The following is a 24,531-nucleotide window of genomic DNA, read 5'->3' as shown; positions in this document are numbered from 1 at the left end:
TGTAGTCACATTGTTAAATAAATAAATTTCAATCCTAAAGTTTAAGAAATCGTTTACTATTTGTAGTTTCGAAATTTGGAAAGTCGATAACTTTTTTAGTTATCCAAGTCTGAGAACTTTTGGACTATTCTGATGTTTCACAGAATAGAGATTGTAGATTTTTTTCTGGCGTCAAGGCACAAGAAAGAATTGAACATATTATCTTCTCAATGTATTGGGTACATCTCACTGTCTGATGGCCACAACGTGTGGGAAATCATGGGGGTTTTTTTAGATTTTGAAAGTCTATGGATTCGTGAGCTTATTCAAAATCTGATTTTAATGGATTTCGCAAAGATTACATTCTAGTAAAGAGACTAATAAACAGGCTGCAAACACTCATATCAATTTCTATGATTCCAAGGGTGGAGCGTATAAGTAATTACGACATTTATACGACACCAGTTCGTATCAAGGTTTGTGAAATCGTTGTATATTTAAATGTTTAGAAATGATGTAGGAATGGTGTTTTAATATAGAAAAGACCAAGAAATCGGAGACTAACTTTAGTTCACGCGGTATAATCATTCTATGGTCATAAAATATTGGAAATTTTGGACTTTTTGTCGCCTGCAGATTTAAGAAATTGTGGTTCTAAGTGTGTTAGAAATCATTAAGTAACTTAAGAACTAGAATTATTTGAAATCAACGACGAATTGCAAAATAAAAAAGTATTGATGATAAAGCTCGATTTCCTACGAGAAATTAATACTAAAAATGATCTTCGCCTAAAATGGTAAAATTTTCAAATAAATAAAAATCGGCTGAGCCAGGCTGTGGTTTGAACCCACGTCCTTGAAAAACACAAGGAAAAAAGTGTTGTCATGGCGTGTTGTTGTTCAGAGCCAAACTCATAACTTTCAAAGACTACGGTAAGAAGCGTTTGTCATGAAAGCCATACAATTACTGAACAAAACATTCAGAATTGTAAAAAACAAATTGCATTTGAAAGAGTAAAAAGTTAGATGATAGCGAAGCCGTCCCACATCCGATATGTCTGAGGAGCCTTCATTACCAAAGGCGAAACATGTCATGTCACATAGTGGTGGGTGTGTGAGTTTGAGTCGTCGGCTTTCCTTTTTCAGATGCATTATTGATCATAAAGCTCGATTTCCTACGAGAAATTAATTAAAAATTAATACTAAAAATGATCTTCGCCTAAAATGGAAAACATTTTCAAATATAAAAAGTATGTTATTTATAATTGGAATCAAGAGCGTATACGTTATGTCAGTACTTATACGAAATGTATTCCAAGAAGTTTTGTTTACTTTTAGAGATCATTTTAGACATTTTGATTATAGAAATAATTTTTGTTTCGTCCAAATACATGTCTAAGTCATAAGAAAAAACTTAAAGATCTGGAAAAGGTCTCAAGTTGTAAGAAGTCGTAGACTAATTACGGTGTAACAGTTTGTGAAATCTTCGAGTATTCTAGCGTTTAAAATCTTCGAGTATTTTAGACTGTCACATCTTAGAAATTGTGATTGCTTTAAGGTTCACAACTCTGGCCAATATTTGAATGTCTTCAAGCCTATGAAATCTTAGCTTATTATTTCAAAACCTAATGGGAAAAATCACCGTATATTTAGTGTTGATACTTATATGTTCTATTCATCATGAACAAAATAATGATATGTCGATTCTTTGCTAATTGTGGAGGTGGTAAGGGGTTCTTTAAACTATCAACCTATAGGAAAGTCGAGACTGTTTAAAGATCTCAATCATCTGGACAATATATGAAATTCTAAAAGCCTTGCAAAACGTTATAGGAAACATTCAATTTGATTTTCAAAATAGTCAGACTTAATTTCATAGTCGTTGTTTTAATATTTTATTAAAATAACTTTAATTTATTAGATTTGATGTTTACCAAGGGGTACGGCAGGGAAGACTATAGTTTCGGATCCGCATCAATTTTTCAACAAACATTTAAACAACCAAACATTCAATTTAATGTTCACTTGGTTTATTAAGGTAAACAAGTCGTTAACGAGGTGTCGGGTATATGTTAGTTATATTATATACATAAGTATGTATTAAATTGTCTTAACCTTTCGACATAGCGTCGGTGTCATGCTTAAGTGTTCCATACGCCATTTGCCTGTTTCGAGAAAAACTCAAGTTAATGTTTTAGTCCATACAGGCTAGATGTGATGCAAAAATCTAATACTTTAAGAGCTCAGTTTTACTTAACTAAACTCAAAGAATATATTAGGAGTTTATTTTAGTCAGATATCTGCTATAGTCTAGAAGTTATGGCCAATTTTTATAAATACAAAAGGTTGTTGATTTGTTCCATAGGATCTTTTTTTCATGTTTTTGGCAATTTGTGTCACATGGAACACTTTATGTCACATTTTAACAAACAAACTTTTGATCAATTGTGTTCCACCTCCATTATGTGAAGTGCTGCTGTAAAGCTGAAAATTCGGGGGCTTCAATAAAACAGTTGCAGTAGAAAATTAATGCTTTAGGGACCATTGCTATATATTTCCTTTACATTTATTCAAGGAGTAGACTCCCCCACTTTCGAAAAATATAATTTTTATTACCTTATTTTTATTGTCTATATATTTCCTTTACATTTATTCAAGGAGTGGACTCCCCCACTTTCGAAAAATATAATTTTTATTACCTTTAATTCATTCGAAAAAATCAATAATCGTTTTTTGAACTATTGGTAGTGGCAATATAATTATATTTTAATTCATTTTCTGATATTTAAATTATCTTACATATATTTTATTAAGCGGGAGGCGTTAAATGTAAGAAAAAATAAATTTTAGTTTCATATAACAATACAACATTTTAAAATATCTTGATTTAAACACTATTCTTCTTCAGTTTTTAAACCTAGTCCTTTAAAGCAATTTTTTCCATACGCCAAATTGTTCGTAACTTGACAAAATTGGGCAATTTTTTGTTCAAAACGCCATCATTTTTTGAGAGGAACAATTCGTTTTTTCCTTTTTTGTTCCATACGCCAAACAGTATGGATATGGAACAAAAAAGTTCAAAGTTATTTTGTTCCATATACCAGGCTTTATGGATATGGAACAAAAAAGCAGATTTTTTTGCGTCCAAAGTGGATATGGAACATAATGACATTTTTATATCTCGAAAACTATAAGAGATAGAGGGAATCCGACAAGAAATTCAAAAAGAGCAGGGTTGAAAACTTTCAAAATGTCAAAAATGGCGTATGGAACACTTAAGCATGACACCGACGATAGGATAGTAATATGTTTTTATTATTATTTATTGATTTTGGATACCTAAGTATTCTAGAATAAGTTATATAAACAAAATAATACCACAAAAATATTCCGTAACAAATTTAGTTTCAGTTTAGTTTAAGAAATAAGAATATATTAAACAATTGTACTTAAAAACATTCATATCTCATATTCCATAGGGATTTCCTTCCAGCTTAAGACCAGCAATACAAAGATAATAATTTTGGAATATTGACACATTTTTAAGCTTTCTAAAACGGCTTTATTTTTCAAAATCGCTTATATAGTTCTGCAGTTATAAGCATTTTTGCAAAAAAACCCAAGAATTAATAACAATCATACGCTCTAGGGGTAACATTTTACAAAAATCATTATAACTTCCACACTATGTCTTGGATTTTTAATACAAAACATGTTTTGGAAAGCTGTGGAGACGCTGAATATCTAATTTTTACTATTATGTTCGATATCATAAAAGAAAAATTGTTTTGGCAGTAAAAATCTGCAAAATCTTGCCGGTTCTGAAACATATATGTTTATAAAATTTACATATATTGTTCTTAGGAAATGTTTAATTTTGTTCCATGAAATGAATATAGTTTTATCTAAGCGCTAGAGTTTATGCTATTTTAGAATACTGGAATTAGTATCAATACTTACACTTCATGTATACCAAGATAAAGATACATTTTCTGCTGTTTTCCTCAGTTTTTTTTCCAATAAAAATTCCCCAGTCATGTGAACGAAATATTTCATTTCGACATATAATTACATTGGCATAAAGTTCAAATTCTCATAAACTCGTTTATAATAACATTCAGCAGCATATAGCAATAATATAAAAACTTATCACAAACATATATATGATATTACAAAATGCGTAATAAATAAACACAACAGATGTCACACAAATACTGCCAATAATAAATTGTTTACAATAAAGTGCAAAAATATCACATAGACATTTATTATCTACATTTCAGAAACAATAGCTAACAAACAATTACAGTTAGAAATTATATTTGAAAATACATACATACATATAATAAAAACAAAAGCTATATCACTTTAATGGGTGATATAGCTTTCACACATACATATGTACACACATATGTGTGAATTTTTCATACAGTTCTTGGAACAATAGATGATACTTTACAGCTTCATAATACAATGCAAAAAAAGGGGAAAAGAAAAACAATACTGTTTATGTGTGTGTCTCTGTATCATTACCATATAAACTCAGTGTGCCATGTTTTATGTTTCTCACACACATACACAATCTATATGGTCGTTGTCGTTTATCCATACATAATTAAAATTGATGAATGGCCTTAGATAATACAACAATAAAGGACATTAAATGTGGATCAACCATCACCAACACCATGGTGGTGGTGTTGTATCTAACAAGCTTCAATGAATACATGTGTACTGACTGGCTGCCGCAACACATTTGGTTGTGGCTATAAAACACATTACCAGAACAACAAAGATACTTTGAAGGAATTTCAAAGGCTTAGAGCAAGAAAAAAGTGGGGTTTGTTTTTTTCTGATATTCTAATCTTTATTATTTAATTTACGCTCTAGAGAAATTTGTTTGTTAGAAGAAGGTTGTTTGTTATGGTTTTTTGTAAGGAAAATAAATTTCAAAGTATGGTGGCGTATATGTAACGACAGCACTTATACGCAGTGTGGTTTTAAAGTCTAGGCAAATTGAGGACTATTTAGTAATAAGTAATTTGGAGGCTTAAAGAGAGAACAGAAGTTTTTGTTTTCTTCTTTTCTTTTGATATTTTAATATATGTTCCTTAATTTGTAATTTATAGATATTTTATAAGGTTGTCTGTAGGGATTTTTGTAAATAAAACAGGCGTCAAGGAAGGTAGTTGTGACAGAACTTATACGCAGTGTGGTCTTAAAGTGTAGGAATTCGCGAATAGTTTTGTGAGCTGCAACGTGGTTTTCTTAAAGGTCTTAACATGCAGGAACTCATTGTCTTAAAGTGAATTTGAGGCTATAAATATGTAGGATATCGTTTACTATTAATCTGGGACAAATGAAATTTGAAAACTAATATTAATAATATGAACTTCGAAGGCTTAATGGAAAAAACAAAGGTTTTTGCGTTTTGTTTTTATATTTTAAACTTTAGTATTCAATTTCTGAATTGTAAATATTTTTAAAAGTTTTGTTTTTTGCTTAAGCTGGAGTATTCCCATAATGGTTTAACTTCATTTATTACCCTCTATTACAGAGAGTTATGTTTTTCAAAACAAACTGACAGTGTTGCAAAATTTTACTGATCGCTACCAATATCATGATTTCATCCCGGCGAAGGTGGCGTATAAGTAGTGACAGCACTCATAGGCAGTGTGGTCTTAAAGTGTGAATTCGTGGATAGATTTGTGCTCTTGACTTGTAGGACATTGTGGTTTTTTCGAAGATGTCAAAATGTAGAAAATATTTGTCTTAACCTAGAAGAATTTGTGGTTAATTTGAAGGTCTCAATTTGTAGAAAATCATTGACTAAAGAGGAATTTGAATTAGCAAGAATTGCAAAATCGTTAGGAAGGAAACCAAGTTTTTCGATTTTGCTGATATTTTGCACTTTAATATTCAATTTTCGCTTTGTGGAAAGTCAAAAAAATTTTTGTCCAAATTTTTATAAAGAGAATAAGCATCAGAGAAGGTGGCGTATACGAGGTGACAGCACTGATACGCAAAGTGATCTTAAAACATAAGAAATCGTGGATTGTCTTATGTTCCTAATAGGATTGTTATATACTTCTATCTTAACAACCAAACAGACCAGGAGATCGGAATCTTACAGATATTACCACAGGTATCAATGCTTAAAAATCTTATTCTCATAGAATTTCTCAAAGTCTAAGACTTTTTGTGTTATGGTTTTGTGTTGGTTTGTAGGATTAAGATTAGGTGGTGATTTAGGAAAATTGTACCATAAGTTAAAGTAAGAAATGCTATTAAATAGTGTATGGGTAAAAACGTTAGAACTGAAAATTTAGGCTCACTGTTGATGTGTCAGGTGCTTTTGATCATTTGGTGAATATATAAGGGCAGACAATCTGTAGGGTTCAGATAATATGTAGTTTTGGAAATTCGTACTTATAAGTACGCAAAGAACTGAATGGCAATTTTATATGCGAACCGATGGAACTAAAGTATGGCCAATTGAAACTACTCAATTTAGTATTCTCTTGGTTTTAGAAGAATAGTAATATGTTCTTGTTAATACTATTTATTGGCCTTTGAGGCTTTAGTACTAAAGTATGAGTAAAATAGTTGAACGAATAAAAAAATATTCCTTAATAAAATTAAAAAAAAAAATCTCACTTCATATTCTATAAGTATTTCATTCCAGCTTAAGGCATGTTGAGCAAAGTTGTTAATTTTTTAAAATTGCCTTATTTCTAAGCTTTCTAAAAATTTTTTGATTTTCAAAATCGCCTATATAGTTCCGCAGTTACAATGGTTTTTGTAAAATAACCCAATAATTAATAACAGTCATACGCTCTGGTGGTAATGATTTAGAAATGTCCTTTTAACTTCCACACTACGGCTTGGATTTTGAATACAAAACCGGATTTGGAAAGCTTGAGAGATACCGAATAAACAAAAATATAATAAATAATAGTTCTTGTGAAATGTTTAGCTTGGATCATTAAAAAAGTAAGGTATTGGCTTTGATATTTCAAGAAATATAAAATTCCGTAAATATTTCTCGCCTGGTGATGGCTTTTTATGCAAAACTGATAATTTTGGATTTTTGTCTTATTTCTAAGCTTTCTAAAACTGCTTGAGTTTTTAAAATCGGCTATATAGTACCGCAGTTACAATGGTTTTCATAAAATAACCCAACAATTAATAACAATCATACGCTCTGGTGGTAACCATTTGGGAAAATCCTCGTAGCATCCACACTACGGTTTGGATTTTGAATGCAATACCTATTTTGATAGCTCAGGAAAAGCTGAATAGATGAAAATAAAGTAATTTTAAAAAAGTCATGTTTTGGCTTTGCACTAAAGTTTGGGATTTAAAGAAATTTCAAATTCTATAAGTATTTCTCTCCAAGTGTTGGTCAGTTAAACAAAGTTGATAATTTTTTGGTTTAAGGTTTTTGTAAAACAGCCCAACAAATAATGACAATTATACTCTCCGGTGGTAACAATTTAGAAAAATCCTCATAGCTTTCACACTATGGCTTGGATTTTGAATACAAGACTTGCTTTGGAAAGCAGGAGAGATACTGAATAAATAAAAAATATAAAAATTTTGTTGATCTCGGCAAATGGTCATCATGAAACTGTTGAAAGAACAAAGTTTTGACTTTGCGCTAGAGTTGGGTACTAAACAAATATTTTTATTAAATATTCCATAGGGATTTCGTTCCAACTTAAGGCAAGTAAACCAAAGTTGATAATTTTGGAATATTGCCTCATTTCAATGCTTACGAAAACTACATTGCTTTTCAAAATCGGTTATATAGTGCCGCTCCTACAAAGGCTTTTGTAAAACAACCCAATAATTAATAACACTTATACGCTCTAGTGGTAACAATTTAGAAAAATCCTCATAACTTTCACACTATGGCTTGGATTTTGAATTCAAGACCTGATTTGGAAAGCTGAGGAAAAGCCGAATAAATAAAAAATATAAATATTTTATTGATCTTGATAAATGGTCGTCTTGAAATCGTTAAAAAACTAAGTTTTGACTTTGCGCTAGAGTTGGGTACTAAAAAAATATTTTTATTAAATATTCCATAGGGATTTCGTTGTTGGTGACAATTTAGAAAAATCCTCATAACTTCCAAACTATGGCTTGATTTTTGAATACTAGACTTGTTTTGGAAAGCAGGAGAGATACCGAATAAATAAAATATATAAAAATGTTATTGATTTTGGCAAATTCCCATCTTGAAACTTTTAAAAGAACAAAGTTTTGACTTTGCGCTAGAGTTGGGTACTAAAAAAATATTTTTATTAAATATTTCATAGTAATTACGTTCCAGCATAGGGCAAGTTAAACAAAGCTGATAATTTTGGAATATTACCTCACTGCTAAGCATTCAAAAACTGCTTTGTTTTTCAGAATCGGTTATATAGTGCCGCTGCTACAAAGGCTTTTGTAAAATAACCCAATAATTAATAACACTTATACGCTCTGGTGGTAACAATTTAAAAATCTCATAACTTTCACACTTTGGCTTGGATTTTGAATTCAAGACTTGTTTTGGAGAGCTGAGGAAAAGCCGAATAAATAAAAAAATATAAAAATATTATTGATCTTGGTAAATAGTCATCTTGAAATCGTTAAAAACTAAGTTTTGACTTAGATCTAGAGTTGGCTACTTAAAAAATATTTTTATTTCATATTCCATAGGGATTTCATTGCAGTTTAATTAAGGCAGTTTAAAGAAATTTGATAATTTTGGATTATTGCCTCATTTCTAAGCTTACAAAAACTGCTTTGTTTTTCAAAATCGATTATATAGTTCCGCAGTTACAATGGTTTTTGTAAAACAACCCATTAATTAATAACACTTATACGCTCTGGGTGGCAATTTAGAAAAATCTTCATAGCTTCCACACTATGGCGTGGATTTTGATTTTAAGACCTGTTTTGGAAAGCTGAGAAAAAACAGAGTATATAAAAAATATAATAATTTTATTGATTTTGAAAAAATTTCATCTTGGTCCATTCAAAAAAATTAGTTCCGTTTTTGCGCTAGAGTTTTAACTATTTTCGAATAAATAAATTAATAAAATCTGTTCATTTTCATATCAAAATTAACACCCTAATGTTAACTAGTTTTCTGTAAATCACATAAAATTCCTTTCAACAGATTTTTTTGTTCGCAACACACAGATGATTTAAAAAGCTTTTCACACTTTGCTGTTAATGTGCTGGCTTTCAATTAATCATAACTTAAAATAACTCAACATTATCGTCATCACTACATAAAGACTAATGCTTAATGTGTCGCTCTCTGTCATCTCCAGGAGGTGTCAAAGCTGTGTGTGTAAAAATCACTTGATTTTTTAATCCAGCCACCACAAATAAAATTTATTCCCATCAAGGGATTGATGAACATTAAATGTTGCTTTCATTTTTCAACGCTTGAACAAATCGATGAAGCCCTGACTGTTAATGGATTAATCTAACCACTATAGATTTTATAGGCAATTGAATGCTGGGTTTTTATTTGTGGTATTCAATATTCAACATCAATGTTACAGTGTAATTACAAAATCCCCACCTTTATGCTGTTTGTTATCAAATGCTCATACAAGTGTTGTAGATATGCAAATGTAAATATGTATATACATTTCCGTTTCATGGCTAAATAACAAATTCAATGGGTTTCCCAACAAAACTAAATATGTGGTGGTGGAAACAAAATTCTGTGGGGATCAATTTTTTCATAAGCAGTTACCTTTCATTTGCCATAGAGCCAGTGAAATTCAGACACAATGAGAGAGAACACAAGGGGAAGTGAGGTGTGTTTGAAGGTGTGCTCTTTTCATTCAAATCCAATATTTGTATCATTTGGTATTTATAGGCATTTACAGACAATCTAAATGTATTCAACATGAATAAATACGCATGCATTTGTAATTTTATTGTGTGTTTGAGAGTTTCTTTGTGTGTGTGTTTATGGATGTTTTACATGCGTTTAGTACCATGTTACATATATGAGTATGTATTTATATGATAGCAAAGTGGAACATCACAGCATCATCATTGAATTACCAATGGGACCAATTTAATATGGGCTTTTTTGTCTTATTGACCTCAATACAATTATGGATTTGGTGGATATTGGGGTGGAACATGAAAATGCGTAACTAAGGGAAACATAAAGAAAGAGAATTTTAAATTAATGTCACTAAATTCTCGGAAATTTTTGTAAAAAATTCTGTAAAGTATCTAATTTTAAGCTTTAAAATATAAATTTTTTTAGCTTGATGTTCCATAGTATTTTTCTTATATTTCAACACCAGTTTCGGTAATTACACGCTTTAAAGAATGTGACCCCGATTCTTAGCTTTTCAAAAATAATTTAGTTTTCTTAATCGGTTTCATAGTTAAGGAGTTACAACGATTTTTCTAAAACTACCCAAAAATTAATAACAATCATACGCTCCGGGTTACCAATAGGAAAATCTTCATAACTCCCTTACCATGGCTTGGATTTTAAAGAGATATATATTTTCTGAAAGCTCCAGAGATGCCGGATAAACGATAGTAAAAAGACTATTATTTATTACACAAATTTTCTATAAAAGCTCACCAACATTGAAATTATGGTGTTGGGAAAAAAATTCCTTAAAAACATCATATTCCGTCCCAGATTTGGGCTGAACGTTTTTTGTATTTTAGAAATAAAAACCCTTTTTTATTTTAATTGTAGAAATATATTTTTATAAAAAAACTAAGCCATAATGAAGAACTTTAGAGACTCTTTTAAGTGGTTATATAGTGCGTATGACTACCATTAATTATTAGGTTGTTTCACAAAACTCCCTGTAACTCTTGAACCAAAAATCGGAATTTTGAAAGATAACTAGATTTGGAAAGCTTACACATGGGGCTATATTCCTAGGGTAGAACATTCTACCAAGTTATTAATTTTTAAGTTTTTGGGTACGTTAGAAAATATTCTTTAAACATTCACGTTTATTGGTCTTTGGATCCGCTAGGAAATATTCTTTAAAAATCCACATTTATTTGTCTCAGATTTTCCAGAAAATTGTCCTCTAGAAAACAATCTTTAAAAATCCACGTTTATTGCTCAGATTTTCCTCTAGAAAATATTCTTTAAAAATCCACGTTTATTGCTGAGATTGTCGTCTAGAAAATATTCTTTAAAAATTCTCGTTATTGCTGAGATTGTCGTCTAGAAAATATTCTTTAAAAATCTACGTTTATTGCTGAGATTGTCGTCTAGAAAATATTCTTTAAAAATCCACGTTTATTGCTGAGATTGTCGTCTGAAAAAAATTCTTTAAAAATCCACGTTTGTTGCTCAGATTGTCCTCCAGAAAATATTCTTTAAAGATTCACGTTTATTGGTCCTCAGGACATATAGAAAATATTTTGAATATCCTCCCTAATACTTTTGTTAACGTTCAGAATACCTAGCTGCACACATACACAATGGCTTTTAATGTTTCTGATAAGAGATTTCACAGTGACTTCTGATATCACTTCAAAAATGTATGAGTTCGTGGATTGGCCACAAATGTAATACCCAAAGCTTATTTCTTATGGACTACAAAGAAGGTGTTTAAAGGTGGCCATTATGATTTGGAACATCATCACCAGCAACACAAAAACACAAAATTTTCTTAATACACGGTTATGATGGAGAGGATGATGGTGGTGTCTGAGGGGGTATATGTGGAAGTAAGTGTTAGCCCACAAAGATGCCACCAGTAAATGTGGCCGTACTAACTTTAAGTGTAATGGCTTTTGTCTAAGTGCCATAAAGTGTGTTGGCTTAAAAACCAACCACATGTTTCATTTTAGCCCGAACAATAAAATGTCACCATACACATGGACACATGGCGACTACATCTGGACCAATGCTAATGTGGGGTTAAGCAAAAGAGGTGACAGCAACTCAAAAACATGTTAGAAAGCCCAAAGAGAATGCAAGCAAACCCATTCACGTGCAGTAATCAAGGAAATACTGTTCCAATTTTAATGACGCCAAGAGGAGACTGTGTCACAGAATGAATGGCAAGCAAGTCAGTTTCTAATTTTGGGGCCAACAAACAAAACAAAACTAAACAAAAAAGTCGTGAAATGCCATTGAGCAAACTTGTGTTGCCATTGGTGGTGGTGGGGTCATGGCCCAGCACAATTTGAAAATTGTTTACAGTGAATTTGAACTTGAAAGTTTTGTTTTGTTCAGCCACTCTCTTGGGCTCCCTCAGTTCCCCTCTACTTCAAGTTTATCGTATTTAGCCTTTGACACAAAGTTTGCCAAAAAATAAAATTGTTATTTTCTTTCTTTTTTTATTTGATAATAACAAGCTACAGCTGTGGCTTGGTGGATGCCTGACTGGCTGGCCAGCTGACTGGCATCTGTTGCCTTTCAACAATAATTACATCTTCATGACCACATTAATGTATAGTAATTTTGTCGAATCATGCTGAAATAAAATGAATGAACTTTAAATCTAAGAAATTGTTACTTGAAATTATTTGATTTGAAAGTTTGCAGTTAAACGAAATTTGTCAAATTGAAGCTTTAAGTGGACTTTCATTTGGCAAAGATGTGTGTGGGTAGAAGAGATTTTGAGATTCAAGATATGTTATATTAAAATTATTGGGGCAATTACAAGTAAATAAAGAAACAGTCGGTTTTGTCGACAGTTAAATATATTCCGTTGTGACTGAAAAAAACGATAAAAAGGGGGCAGAGCTATTTATGCCCCCTACCATGAAATATTCTTAACTAAAGGCAACTTCTATTCTTAGATGCGACTTTTATTCTATAGAGTCCATCAAAAGGCGACTTATTAAATACTATATATTTTTTCTAATCACCAGCAGAGTGGAATTTTTTAAAAATAATTCTTTCCAAAAACAACAAAACTTGGATTTGTTAAACATGAATTTTTCCAAAAAAAACACAGAAAGTGGATTTTTTAAAAATTAAGTTTTTCAAAAACCACTGTAAGTGGAATTTTTAAAAATTAATTTTTCAAAAATCACGAGACCTGAATTTTTTTAAAAATATTTAATTTTTTATTTAAAAAAAAAAATATATTTTTTCTAAAGACCATAAGACGTGAATTTAAAAACAAATCTTTCCAATAAAACACAAGACGTGGAGTTTTTAAAAATATCTTTTCCAAAATCCACAAGACGTGGATTTTTTAAAAATATTTTTTACAAAAACCACAAGATGGCGATTTTTTAAAAATATTTTTTTCTACCAATCTCAACCACAATCACAATCTCAACCACCAATCAAAAAACACAAGGTGTGCATTTTTTAAAAAATATTTTTTCCAAAAATCACATTACGTGTTTTTATAGTTTTTTTTTTCAAAAGCCAAATAATTGTTCCAAAAACCACATGACTTGGATTTTTAAATTTTTTCCAAAAACCGCAAGATGTGGATTATTTTAAAAAAAATATTTTTTCCAAAAATCACAAGACGTGGATTTTTTAAAAATATTTTTTTCAAAAATCTAAAGACGTGCATTTTTAAAAAATATTTTTTCCAAAAATCACAAGACTTGCATTTTATATTATTTTTTTCAAAAACCACAAGAATTGTGAATTTTTTAAAAATATTTTTTCCTAAAAATTTCAAGACGTGGATTTAAAAAAAAATATTTCCAAAAACCACAAGGTGTGCATTTTTTAAAAAATACTTTTTCCAAAAAACACAAGACGTGCTTTTTATAATGTTTTTTTCAAAAGCCACAAGACCTGGATTTCTTAAAAAACAATTATTCCAAAAACCAAAAGACTTGGATTTTTTAGAAAATGTTTTTTTCCAAAAAACCGGATGACGAGGATTTTCAAAAAAAAAAAAAAAAAAATGTCCAAAAACCACAAGTCGTGGATTTTTTAAAAATATATTTTTTTCAAAAATCTGAAGACCTGAATTTTTTTAAAAATGTTTTTCCAAACCCACAGTAGTTGGATTTTTAAAAATATTTTTTTCAAAAATCTGAAGACTTGGATTTTTAAAACATATTTTTCCAATAATCACAAGACGTGCATTTTATAATTTTTTTTTTTTTTGAAAAACCTCAAGAAGTGTATTTTAATTATACCCTACACCACTATGTGGGGAGGGTATTATAAGTTGGTTTTGGCCAAAAAGTTTGTAACGCATCGAAATAGTGGTCGTAGACCCATACTTATATATACCAAAATGAATGTCTCGACGAGCTGAGTCGATCTGGCTATGTGTGTCCGTCAGTCCGTCCGTCCGTCCGTCTGTCCGTCTGTCCGTCTGTCCATCTAAACCTTGTAATCATGCTACAGGTCGCAATTTTGATCGGATCGTCACGAAATTTTGCATGTTGATGGGGGTCCCGAAGGGGAAGAAGCCTATTGATTTTGGTGATGGTCGGATAATATTTAGGGGTCGGAAAGGGCAAAAAACTTAGGTGGATAAAAAGACAACGTTTTTTTCCAAAGCGAATATATCAGCTTCTATATGGGGTATACCAAAAGCAAAACCTGACAATTAAAGTAGAAAATATCATCTTTCTAATGATGTAAAGTAGGTGCTCGTAGGTGATCAAACAACGAAGATATCATAATAGTAGCAAATAAAACACCAATATTCATTTTTGCGATTTTAATTATATTGACGAATATCACAGCTTTAGTTGTAAACTTTCCAAAAGCAAAGCCTGACTATGAAAGTAGAAGATCCCGTCTTAACAATGATGCAAACTAGGTCGGCGTAGGTAACCAAATGACGGAGATATCGCAATAGTCGGTAATACATCCCATTTTTCTATTTTTTGGAAATCACGCTACAGGTCGCAATTTTGATCGGATCGTCACGAAAATTTAAGGGTTAATGGGGGTCTCACAGATTAAGAAGCCTATTGATTTTGGTTGTGGTCGGATAATATTTAGGGGTCGGAATGGGCAAACACTTATTTGGAGAAAAGTCAACGTTTTATTTCAAAGCCAACATCTCTGTTTCTTTAAGAGGTATATCGAAAGCAAAACTAGGCAAGGAAACTACAAAATATCACCTTCACAACGATGTAAAGTGGGTTGTCGTAGGTGGTCAAATAGCAGAGATATGGCAATAGTCGACAATGCATCCCATTTTCCGATTTTTTTGTAATCACGCTACAGGTCGCAATTTTGATCGGATCGTCACGAAATTTTGGGGGTTAACGGGGGTCCCAAAGAGAAAGAAGCCTATTGATTTTGATGATGGTCGGATAATATTCAGGGGTCGGAATGGCCAAACACTTATTTGGAGAAAGGTCAACGTTTTATTTCAAAGCCAATATCTCTGTTTCTTTTAGAGGTATATCTAAAGAAAAACCTAGCAAGGAAAGTAGAAAATATCACCTTTACAACGATGTAAAGTAGGTTGTCGTAGGTGGTCAAATAGCAGAGATATGGCAATAGTCGATAATGCATCCCATTTTCCGATTTTTTTGTAATCACGCTACAGGTCGCAATTTTGATCGGATCGTCACGAAATTTTGGGGGTTAATGGGAGTCCCACAGAGGAAGAAGTCTACTGATTTTAATGATGGTCGGATAATATTCAGGGGTTGGAATGGGCAAAAACTTATTTAGAGAAAAGGTCTACGTTTTATTAGGTATAAGGTATATCTAAAGAAAAACCTGGCAAGGAAAGCAGAAAATATCACCTTTACAACGATGTAAAGTAGGTTGTCGTAGGTGGTCAAATAGCAGAGATATGGCAATAGTCGATAATGCATCCCATTTTCCGATTTTTTTGTAATCACGCTACAGGTCGCAATTTTGATCGGATCGTCACGAATTTTTTGGGAGTGGATGCGGGTCCCACAGAGGAAGAAGCCTATTTAGTTTGGTGATGGTCGGATAATATTCAGGAGTCGAAGTAATCGAAAAGCTTATGTGGAGGAAAGTCAACGTTTTTTCTTATGCGAATATCTCCGCTTCTGGTTGGAGTATTCCAAAAGGAATACGCGTCAATGGAAGAAGAAAAGATCTCGTTTATATTGATGCAAAGTATGTTGGCGTAAGTGAGCAAACCGAGATATTGCAAAATTCAGTAATAAACCCAATTTTTCCATTTTTTGTAATCACGCTACAAGTTGGAATTTTGATCGGATGGTGACGAAATTTTGGGGGTAGATGGGGGCTCCACACAGGAAGAAGCGTATTGATTTTGGTGATAGTCGGATAATATTTAGGGGTCGGAATGGGGAAAAACTCATTTGGAGACAAATTCAAAGTTTTATTCTTTGTGAATATATCGGCTTCTAGTAGTGGTATTCCAACGGCAAAGCCTGTAAATGGAAGAAGAAAATATTACCTTTACATTGGTGTAAAGCAGGTTGGCGAAGGTGGTCAAACAAGGGAGATACCACAATAGTCGATAATGCATCGAATTCTTCCATTTTTTGCAATCAAGCTACAGGTCGTAATTTTGATCGGATGGTCACGAAATTTTGGTTGCTTATGGGGGTCCCAGAGAGAAAGAGGCATATTATTTTTGGTGGTAGTCGGATTATATTCCCTAAAAGAAATGTTTAGCAGTGAAAAGCTTATGCACAGGGGTAGTGGTGTAGGGTATCACATGGTCGGCCCCATCCCGACTATAGCCTGTGCTCACTTGTTTTTTTTTCCAAAAGCCACAAGTCCTGGATTTTTCAAAAAATATTTTTTTCAAAAATCACAAGACGTGGAATTTTTAAAAAATATTTTTTCCAAAAACCAAAAATCCTGGATTTTTTCAAAATATTTTTTTTTTCAAAAATCTGATGACGTGGATTGTTTAAAAAATTTGTTTACCAAAAACCACAAGACCTAGATTTTTTAAAAAATATTTTTTCAAAAACCACAAGACGTGGATTTTTTTAATAATACTTTTTTTCCGAAAGCCAGAAGACGTGGATTTGTTTAAAAATATTTTTTCCAAAAACCAAAAGACTAGAATTTTTTTAAAATATTTTTTTCAAAAACCACAAGACATGGATTTTTTAAAATAATACTTTTTCCAAAAACCACAAGACGTCGATTTTTTAAAATAATATTTTTCCAAAAATCACAAGACGTGGATTTTTTAAAATAATACTTTTTCCAAAAACCGTCGATTTTTTAAAATAATATTTTTTCCAAAAATCACAAGACGTGGATTTTTTAAAATAATATTTTTTTCCGAAAACCACAAGACTTTGATTTTTTAAAAAATATTTTTTTTCAAAAACCACAAGACTTTGATTTTTTAAAAAATATTTTTTCCCGAAAACCACAAGACTTTGATTTTTAAAAAAAATTTTTTTTTCAAAAACCGCAGGACTTTGGTTTTTTGAAAAATATTTTTTTTTCAAAAACCACAAGACTTTGATTTTTTAAAAAATATTTTTTTTTTCAAAAACCACAAGACTTTGATTTTTTAAAAAATATTTTTTTTTCAAAAACCACACGAAGTGTTTAAAAATATTTTTTCCAAAAACCATAAGACTTAAATTTTTTTAATTTTTTTTTTAAAATCCACAAGACCTGCATTTCATAATTTTTTTTCAAAAACCATAACAGGTGGATTTTTTTAATTTTTTTCCAAAAGCCACAAGAACTGGATTTTTTAAAAAATTATTTTTTCCAAAATCCACAAGGCTTGGATTTTTTAAAAAATATTTTTTCCAAAAATCACAAGACTTGGATTTTTAAAAAATATTTTTTTCAAAAACCACAAGTCGGGGATTTTTTTAGCAAAATTTTCTATTCTATAGAAGTCCCCTAAGGGCGACTTCTATTCTATAGAAGTCCCCTAAGGGCGACTTCTATTCTATAGAAGTCCCCTAAGGGCGACTTCTATTCTATAGAAGTCCCCTAAGGGCGACTTCTATTCTATAGAAGTCCCCTAAGGGCGACTTCTATTCTATAGAAGTCCCCTAAGGGCGACTTCTATTCTATAGAAGTCCCCTAAGGGCGACTTCTATTCTATAGAAGTCCCCTAAGGGCGACTTCTATTCTATAGAAGTCCCCTAAGGGCGACTTCTATTCTATAGAAGTCCCCTAAGGGCGACTTCTATTCTATAGAAGTCCCCTAAGGGCGACTTCTATTCTATAGAAGTCCCCTAAGGGCGACTTCTATTCTATAAAAGTCCCCTAAGGGCGACTTCTATTCTATAAAAGTCCCCTAAAGGCGACTTCTATTCTATAGAAGTCCCCTAAAGGCGACTTCTATTCTATAGAAGTCCTCTAAAGGCGACTTCTATTCTATAGAAGACCCCTAAAGGCGACTTCTTTTCTATAGAAGACCCCTAAAGGCGACTTCTTTTCTATAGAAGACCCCTAAAGGCGACTTCTTTTCTATAGAAGACCCCTAAAGGCGACTTCTTTTCTATAGAAGACCCTTAAAGGCGACTTCTATTCTACAGAAGACCCCTAAAGGCGACTTCTATTCTATAGAAGACCCCTAAAGGCGACTTCTATTCTATAGAAGACCCCTAAAGGCGACTTCTATTCTATAGAAGACCCCTAAAGGCGACTTCTATTCTATAGAAGACCCCTAAAGGCGACTTCTATTCTATAGAAGACCCCTAAAGGCTACTTTTATTCTATAGAAGTCCCCTAAAGGCGACTTCTATTCTATAGAAGTCCCCTAAAGGCGACTTCCATTCTATAGAAGTTCCCTAAAGGCGACTTCTATTCTATAGAAGTCCGCCAAAAAGGCGACTTCTATTCTATAGAAGTCCGCCAAAAAGGCGACTTCTATTCTATAGAAGTCCGCCAAAAAGGCGACTTCTATTCTATAGAAGTCCGCCAAAAAGGCGACTTCTATTCTATAGAAGTCCGCCAAAAAGGCGACTTCTATTCTATAGAAGTCCGCCAAAAAGGCGACTTCTATTCTATAGAAGTCCGCCAAAAAGGCGACTTCTATTCTATAGAAGTCCGCCAAAAAGGCGACTTCTATTCTATAGAAGTCCGCCAAAAAGGCGACTTCTATTCTACAGAAGTGCCCTATTATATAAAAGTCCCCTAAAGGCGACTTCTATTCTATAGAAGTCCGCCAAAAAGCCGACTTCTATTCTATAGAAGTCCGCCAAAAAGACGACTTCTATTCTAACGGCGACTTCTATTCTATAGAAGTTCCCTAAAGCCGACTTCAATTCTAAAGACGACTTCTATTCTATAGAAGTCCCCTAAAGGCGATTCCTATTCTATAGAAGTCCACTTATAGGCGACTTCTATTCTATAGAAGTCCCCTTAAAGGCGACTTCTATTCTATAGAAGTCCCCTTAAAGGCGACTTCTATTCTATAGAAGTCCGCCAAAAAGACGACATCTATTCTAAGGGCGACTTCTATTCTATTCTATAGAAGTCCCCTTAAAGGCGACTTCTATTCTATAGAAGTCCGCCAAAAAGGCGACTTCTATTCTACAGAAGTGCCCTATTCTATAAAAGTCCCCTAAAAGCGACTTCTATTCTATAGAAGTCCGCCAAAAAGGCGACTTCTATTCTATAGAAGTCCGCCAAAAAGACGACTTCTATTCTAACGGCGACTTCTATTCTATAGAAGTTCCCTAAAGCCGACTTCAATTCTAAAGACGACTTCTATTCTATAGAAGTCCCCTAAAGGCGATTCCTATTCTATAGAAGTCCACTTATAGGCGACTTCTATTCTATAGAAGTCCCCTTAAAGGCGACTTCTATTCTATAGAAGTCCCCCTAAAGGCGACTGATAAAGTTACCTCAAAAAATTATTGTAATTTCAATGTCAATTTTTTGTGAAAATCTCAATATTTTCCTCTTTACAAAAAGTCATTCAATGATAATTTTCTTTTAGAAAAAAATATAATAAATTACAACCAAAAAAATGTTGTCTTTAAAGTGTGCGACAATGCATTGTTTGCTTTGTATGTACATATAAAAATTTTCCGTTCACATAAATTACTACCGCTTCTTTAGATTACAGACTTTGTAATTGTTTATTTGAACAGGGGAAATTTTAGTATTAATTAATTAAAGGCAGTGAGTATGAATTTTTAATAATATGACATTAATGTCAACAATAGTGTTAAAAAAAATGCTAAATTGAAGAGAAAAACAATAAAATTAAAAAATCTAATTTATCAATTTTAGAAAATAAAATTGGAAATATTTTTTATTATTTACATATTAATTTTTAGACATTTTTTTATTTATTAAAAAATATGTTTTTATTTGTATACACAAATTTTTAAATGTTTTTTCTTATTTTCCATTACAGCTTGGGATATTGGCAATTCAGTTCAGGACGCCTTTGTTATAGCCGTTGAGGAACATGCTAGAGAACGTTTACAACGTTTAGCGGCCTTAAATCGTGTTACACCTGTGGATATAACGCAGTTATCGAAAAAGGTATGAGAGATGATATTTGAAATATTTGCTACGCTATTGTTGATGAAATGGTTAAAAGCAAAGCGATATAAAATAGTTTTGAAAAATAAAATTAAAAAAAAATATGGGCAAAAATTTTGGGAATTCCAATACATTTCACAATAATAAGCACATGGCATTGAAGTGTTAAACCACATATAAATTCAACAAATGTTTCAATTGTTTACACTTAAATCTTGTCAATCTCACACAGCTTGGTTACACTTTCATTTTTATGACAACTTACTAATCATCAGCATCATTATCACGACAGTGGACCCACAAACATGCTGATATTTTTAATTGAATTAAAATTTACAGGCACAACACCTACCCGCATACACTCATGTACATCATGAAACATCTAGCTATCTATTTGGCTATCTATAAATCTTTTGGGTGTGTATTTCAAAATTAATTACAAATTTTGTTACGAACAAAAAAACCCATGCATGTAAAACAATGTAAACACTACCTTGTGTGATGTTAAATAATGTTGTTTTTTGAGCAAATTGAGCAACAATTCCGACGAGTTAGATAATCGAAAGTTAATTAACATCGATTAGAGTACACACCGAAATGTATTGAAAATTTGTGGATTGTACTGGTGCCACAATGGCCTTTTTTTGTTATATACAAATATTCTCATGTTAACACAAAATTACAACAAAATAATTATGTGTTTGTGTGGTTAGTGGTTTCAATTAAAATTCTACGGAAAAGAGGGTGGCTGAAACTTGGCATAGAATATTTTCTCCTCTAAATAGGGAGATATTTATCGACGAGGATAGATAAAAATATTAAAAAAAAGCCACGTCTTGTGATTTTGGGAAACATTAATTTTTAAAAAAGCCACGTCTTGTGGTTTTTGTAAAAATAAATTTTTAAAAAAGCCACGTCTTGTGGTTTTTGTAAAAATAAATTTTTAAAAAATCCACGTCTTGTGGTTTTTGTAAAAATAAATTTTTAAAAAATCCACGTCTTGTGGTTTTTGTAAAAATAATTTTTTAAAAAATCCACGTCTTGTGGTTTTTGTAAAAATAAATTTTTAAAAAATCAACGTCTTATGGTTTTTGTAAAAATAAATTTTTAAAAAATCAACGTCTTATGGTTTTTGTAAAAATAATTTTTTAAAAAATCCACGTCTTGTGGTTTTTGTAAAAATTAATTTTTAAAAAATCCACGTCTTGTGGTTTTTGTAAAAATTAATTTTTAAAAAATCCACGTCTTGTGGTTTTTGTAAAAATTAATTTTTAAAAAATCCACGTCTTGTGGTTTTTGTAAAAATTAATTTTTAAAAAATCCACGTCTTGTGGTTTTTGTAAAAATTAATTTTTAAAAAATCCACGTCTTGTGGTTTTTGTAAAAATTAATGTTTAAAAAATCCACGTCTTGTGGTTTTTGTAAAAATTAATTTTTAAAAAATCCACGTCTTGTGGTTTTTGTAAAAATTAATTTTTAAAAAATCCACGTCTTGTGGTTTTTGTAAAAATTAATTTTTAAAAAATCCACGTCTTGTGGTTTTTGTAAAAATAAATTTTTAAAAAATCCACGTCTTGTGGTTTTTGTAAAAATAAATTTTTAAAAAATCCACGTCTTGTGGTTTTTGTAAAAATAATTTTTTAAAAAATCCACGTCTTGTGGTTTTTGTAAAAATAAATTTTTAAAAAATCAACGTCTTATGGTTTTTGTAAAAATAAATTTTTAAAAAATCAACGTCTTATGGTTTTTGTAAAAATAATTTTTTAAAAAATCCACGTCTTGTGGTTTTTGTAAAAATTAATTTTTAAAAAATCCACGTCTTGTGGTTTTTGTAAAAATTAATTTTTAAAAAATCCACGTCTTGTGGTTTTTGTAAAAATTAATTTTTAAAAAATCCACGTCTTGTGGTTTTTGTAAAAATTAATGTTTAAAAAATCCACGTCTTGTGGTTTTTGTAAAAATTAATTTTTAAAAAATCCACGTCTTGTGGTTTTTGTAAAAATTAATTTTTAAAAAATCCACGTCTTGTGGTTTTTGTAAAAATTAATTTTTAAAAAATCCACGTCTTGTGGTTTTTGTAAAAATTAATTTTTAAAAAATCCACGTCTTGTGGTTTTTGTAAAAATTAATTTTTAAAAAATCCACGTCTTGTGGTTTTTGTAAAAATTAATTTTTAAAAAATCCACGTCTTGTGGTTTTTGTAAAAATTAATTTTTAAAAAATCCACGTCTTGTGGTTTTTGTAAAAATTAATTTTTAAAAAATCCACGTCTTGTGGTTTTTGTAAAAATTAATTTTTAAAAAATCCACGTCTTGTGGTTTTTGTAAAAATTAATTTTTAAAAAATCCACGTCTTGTGGTTTTTGTAAAAATTAATTTTTAAAAAATCCACGTCTTGTGGTTTTTGTAAAAATTAATTTTTAAAAAATCCACGTCTTGTGGTTTTTGTAAAAATTAATTTTTAAAAAATCCACGTCTTGTGGTTTTTGTAAAAATTAATTTTTAAAAAATCCACGTCTTGTGGTTTTTGTAAAAATTAATTTTTAAAAAATCCACGTCTTGTGGTTTTTGTAAAAATTAATTTTTAAAAAATCCACGTCTTGTGGTTTTTGTAAAAATTAATTTTTAAAAAATCCACGTCTTGTGGTTTTTGTAAAAATTAATTTTTAAAAAATCCACGTCTTGTGGTTTTTGTAAAAATTAATTTTTAAAAAATCCACGTCTTGTGGTTTTTGTAAAAATTAATTTTTAAAAAATCCACGTCTTGTGGTTTTTGTAAAAATTAATTTTTAAAAAATCCACGTCTTGTGGTTTTTGTAAAAATTAATTTTTAAAAAATCCACGTCTTGTGGTTTTTGTAAAAATTAATTTTTAAAAAATCCACGTCTTGTGGTTTTTGTAAAAATTAATTTTTAAAAAATCCACGTCTTGTGGTTTTTGTAAAAATTAATTTTTAAAAAATCCACGTCTTGTGGTTTTTGTAAAAATTAATTTTTAAAAAATCCACGTCTTGTGGTTTTTGTAAAAATTAATTTTTAAAAAATCCACGTCTTGTGGTTTTTGTAAAAATTAATTTTTAAAAAATCCACGTCTTGTGGTTTTTGTAAAAATTAATTTTTAAAAAATCCACGTCTTGTGGTTTTTGTAAAAATTAATTTTTAAAAAATCCACGTCTTGTGGTTTTTGTAAAAATTAATTTTTAAAAAATCCACGTCTTGTGGTTTTTGTAAAAATTAATTTTTAAAAAATCCACGTCTTGTGGTTTTTGTAAAAATTAATTTTTAAAAAATCCACGTCTTGTGGTTTTTGTAAAAATTAATTTTTAAAAAATCCACGTCTTGTGGTTTTTGTAAAAATTAATTTTTAAAAAATCCACGGCTTGTGGTTTTTGTAAAAATTAATTTTTAAAAAATCCACGTCTTGTGCTTTTTGTAAAAATTAATTTTTAAAAAATCCACGTCTTGTGGTTTTTGTAAAAATTAATTTTTAAAAAATCCACGTCTTGTGGTTTTTGTAAAAATTAATTTTTAAAAAATCCACGTCTTGTGGTTTTTGTAAAAATTAATTTTTAAAAAATCCACGTCTTGTGGTTTTTGTAAAAATTAATTTTTAAAAAATCCACGTCTTGTGGTTTTTGTAAAAATTAATTTTTAAAAAAATCCACGTTTTGTGGTTTTTGTAAAAATTAATTTTTAAAAAAATCCACGTTTTGTGGTTTTTGTAAAAATTAATTTTTAAAAAATCCACGGTTTGTGGTTTTTGTAAAAATTAATTTTTAAAAAATCCACGTCTTGTGGTTTTTGTAAAAATTAATTTTTAAAAAATCCACGTCTTGTGGTTTTTGTAAAAATTAATTTTTAAAAAATCCACGTCTTGTGGTTTTTGTAAAAATTAATTTTTAAAAAATCCACGTTTTGTGGTTTTTGTAAAAATTAATTTTTAAAAAATCCACGTCTTGTGGTTTTTGTAAAAATTAATTTTTAAAAAATCCACGTCTTGTGGTTTTTGTAAAAATTAATTTTTAAAAAAATCCACGCCTTGTGGTTTTTGTAAATATTAATTTTTAAAAAATCCCCGTCTTGTGGTTTTTGTAAAAATTAATTTTTAAAAAATCCACGTCTTGTGGTTTTTGTAAAAATTAATTTTTAAAAAATCCACG

General features: G+C 30.5%; 1 protein-coding gene across 2 annotated transcripts in view; it reads left to right on the top strand.

Moving 5' to 3' along the window:
* The window catches only part of sdt (MAGUK p55 family member stardust), a 373,248-nt gene that overhangs the window by 187,477 nt on the left and 161,240 nt on the right, over positions 1-24,531 (top strand). For both annotated transcript variants that reach the window (XM_073976794.1, XM_073976801.1), the window contains one exon: positions 20,243-20,373. In XM_073976794.1, coding sequence (XP_073832895.1) covers positions 20,243-20,373 — 131 coding nt within the window. The remainder of the gene's footprint in view (positions 1-20,242; positions 20,374-24,531) is intronic.

Source organism: Musca autumnalis, unplaced genomic scaffold (assembly GCF_047663935.1).
Source record: "Musca autumnalis isolate F117 unplaced genomic scaffold, ASM4766393v1 scaffold_3, whole genome shotgun sequence".
NCBI lineage: Eukaryota > Metazoa > Arthropoda > Insecta > Diptera > Muscidae > Musca > Musca autumnalis.
The sequence above is the reverse complement of the archived record's forward strand: the minus strand, read 5'-3'. Positions and strand labels throughout refer to the sequence as shown.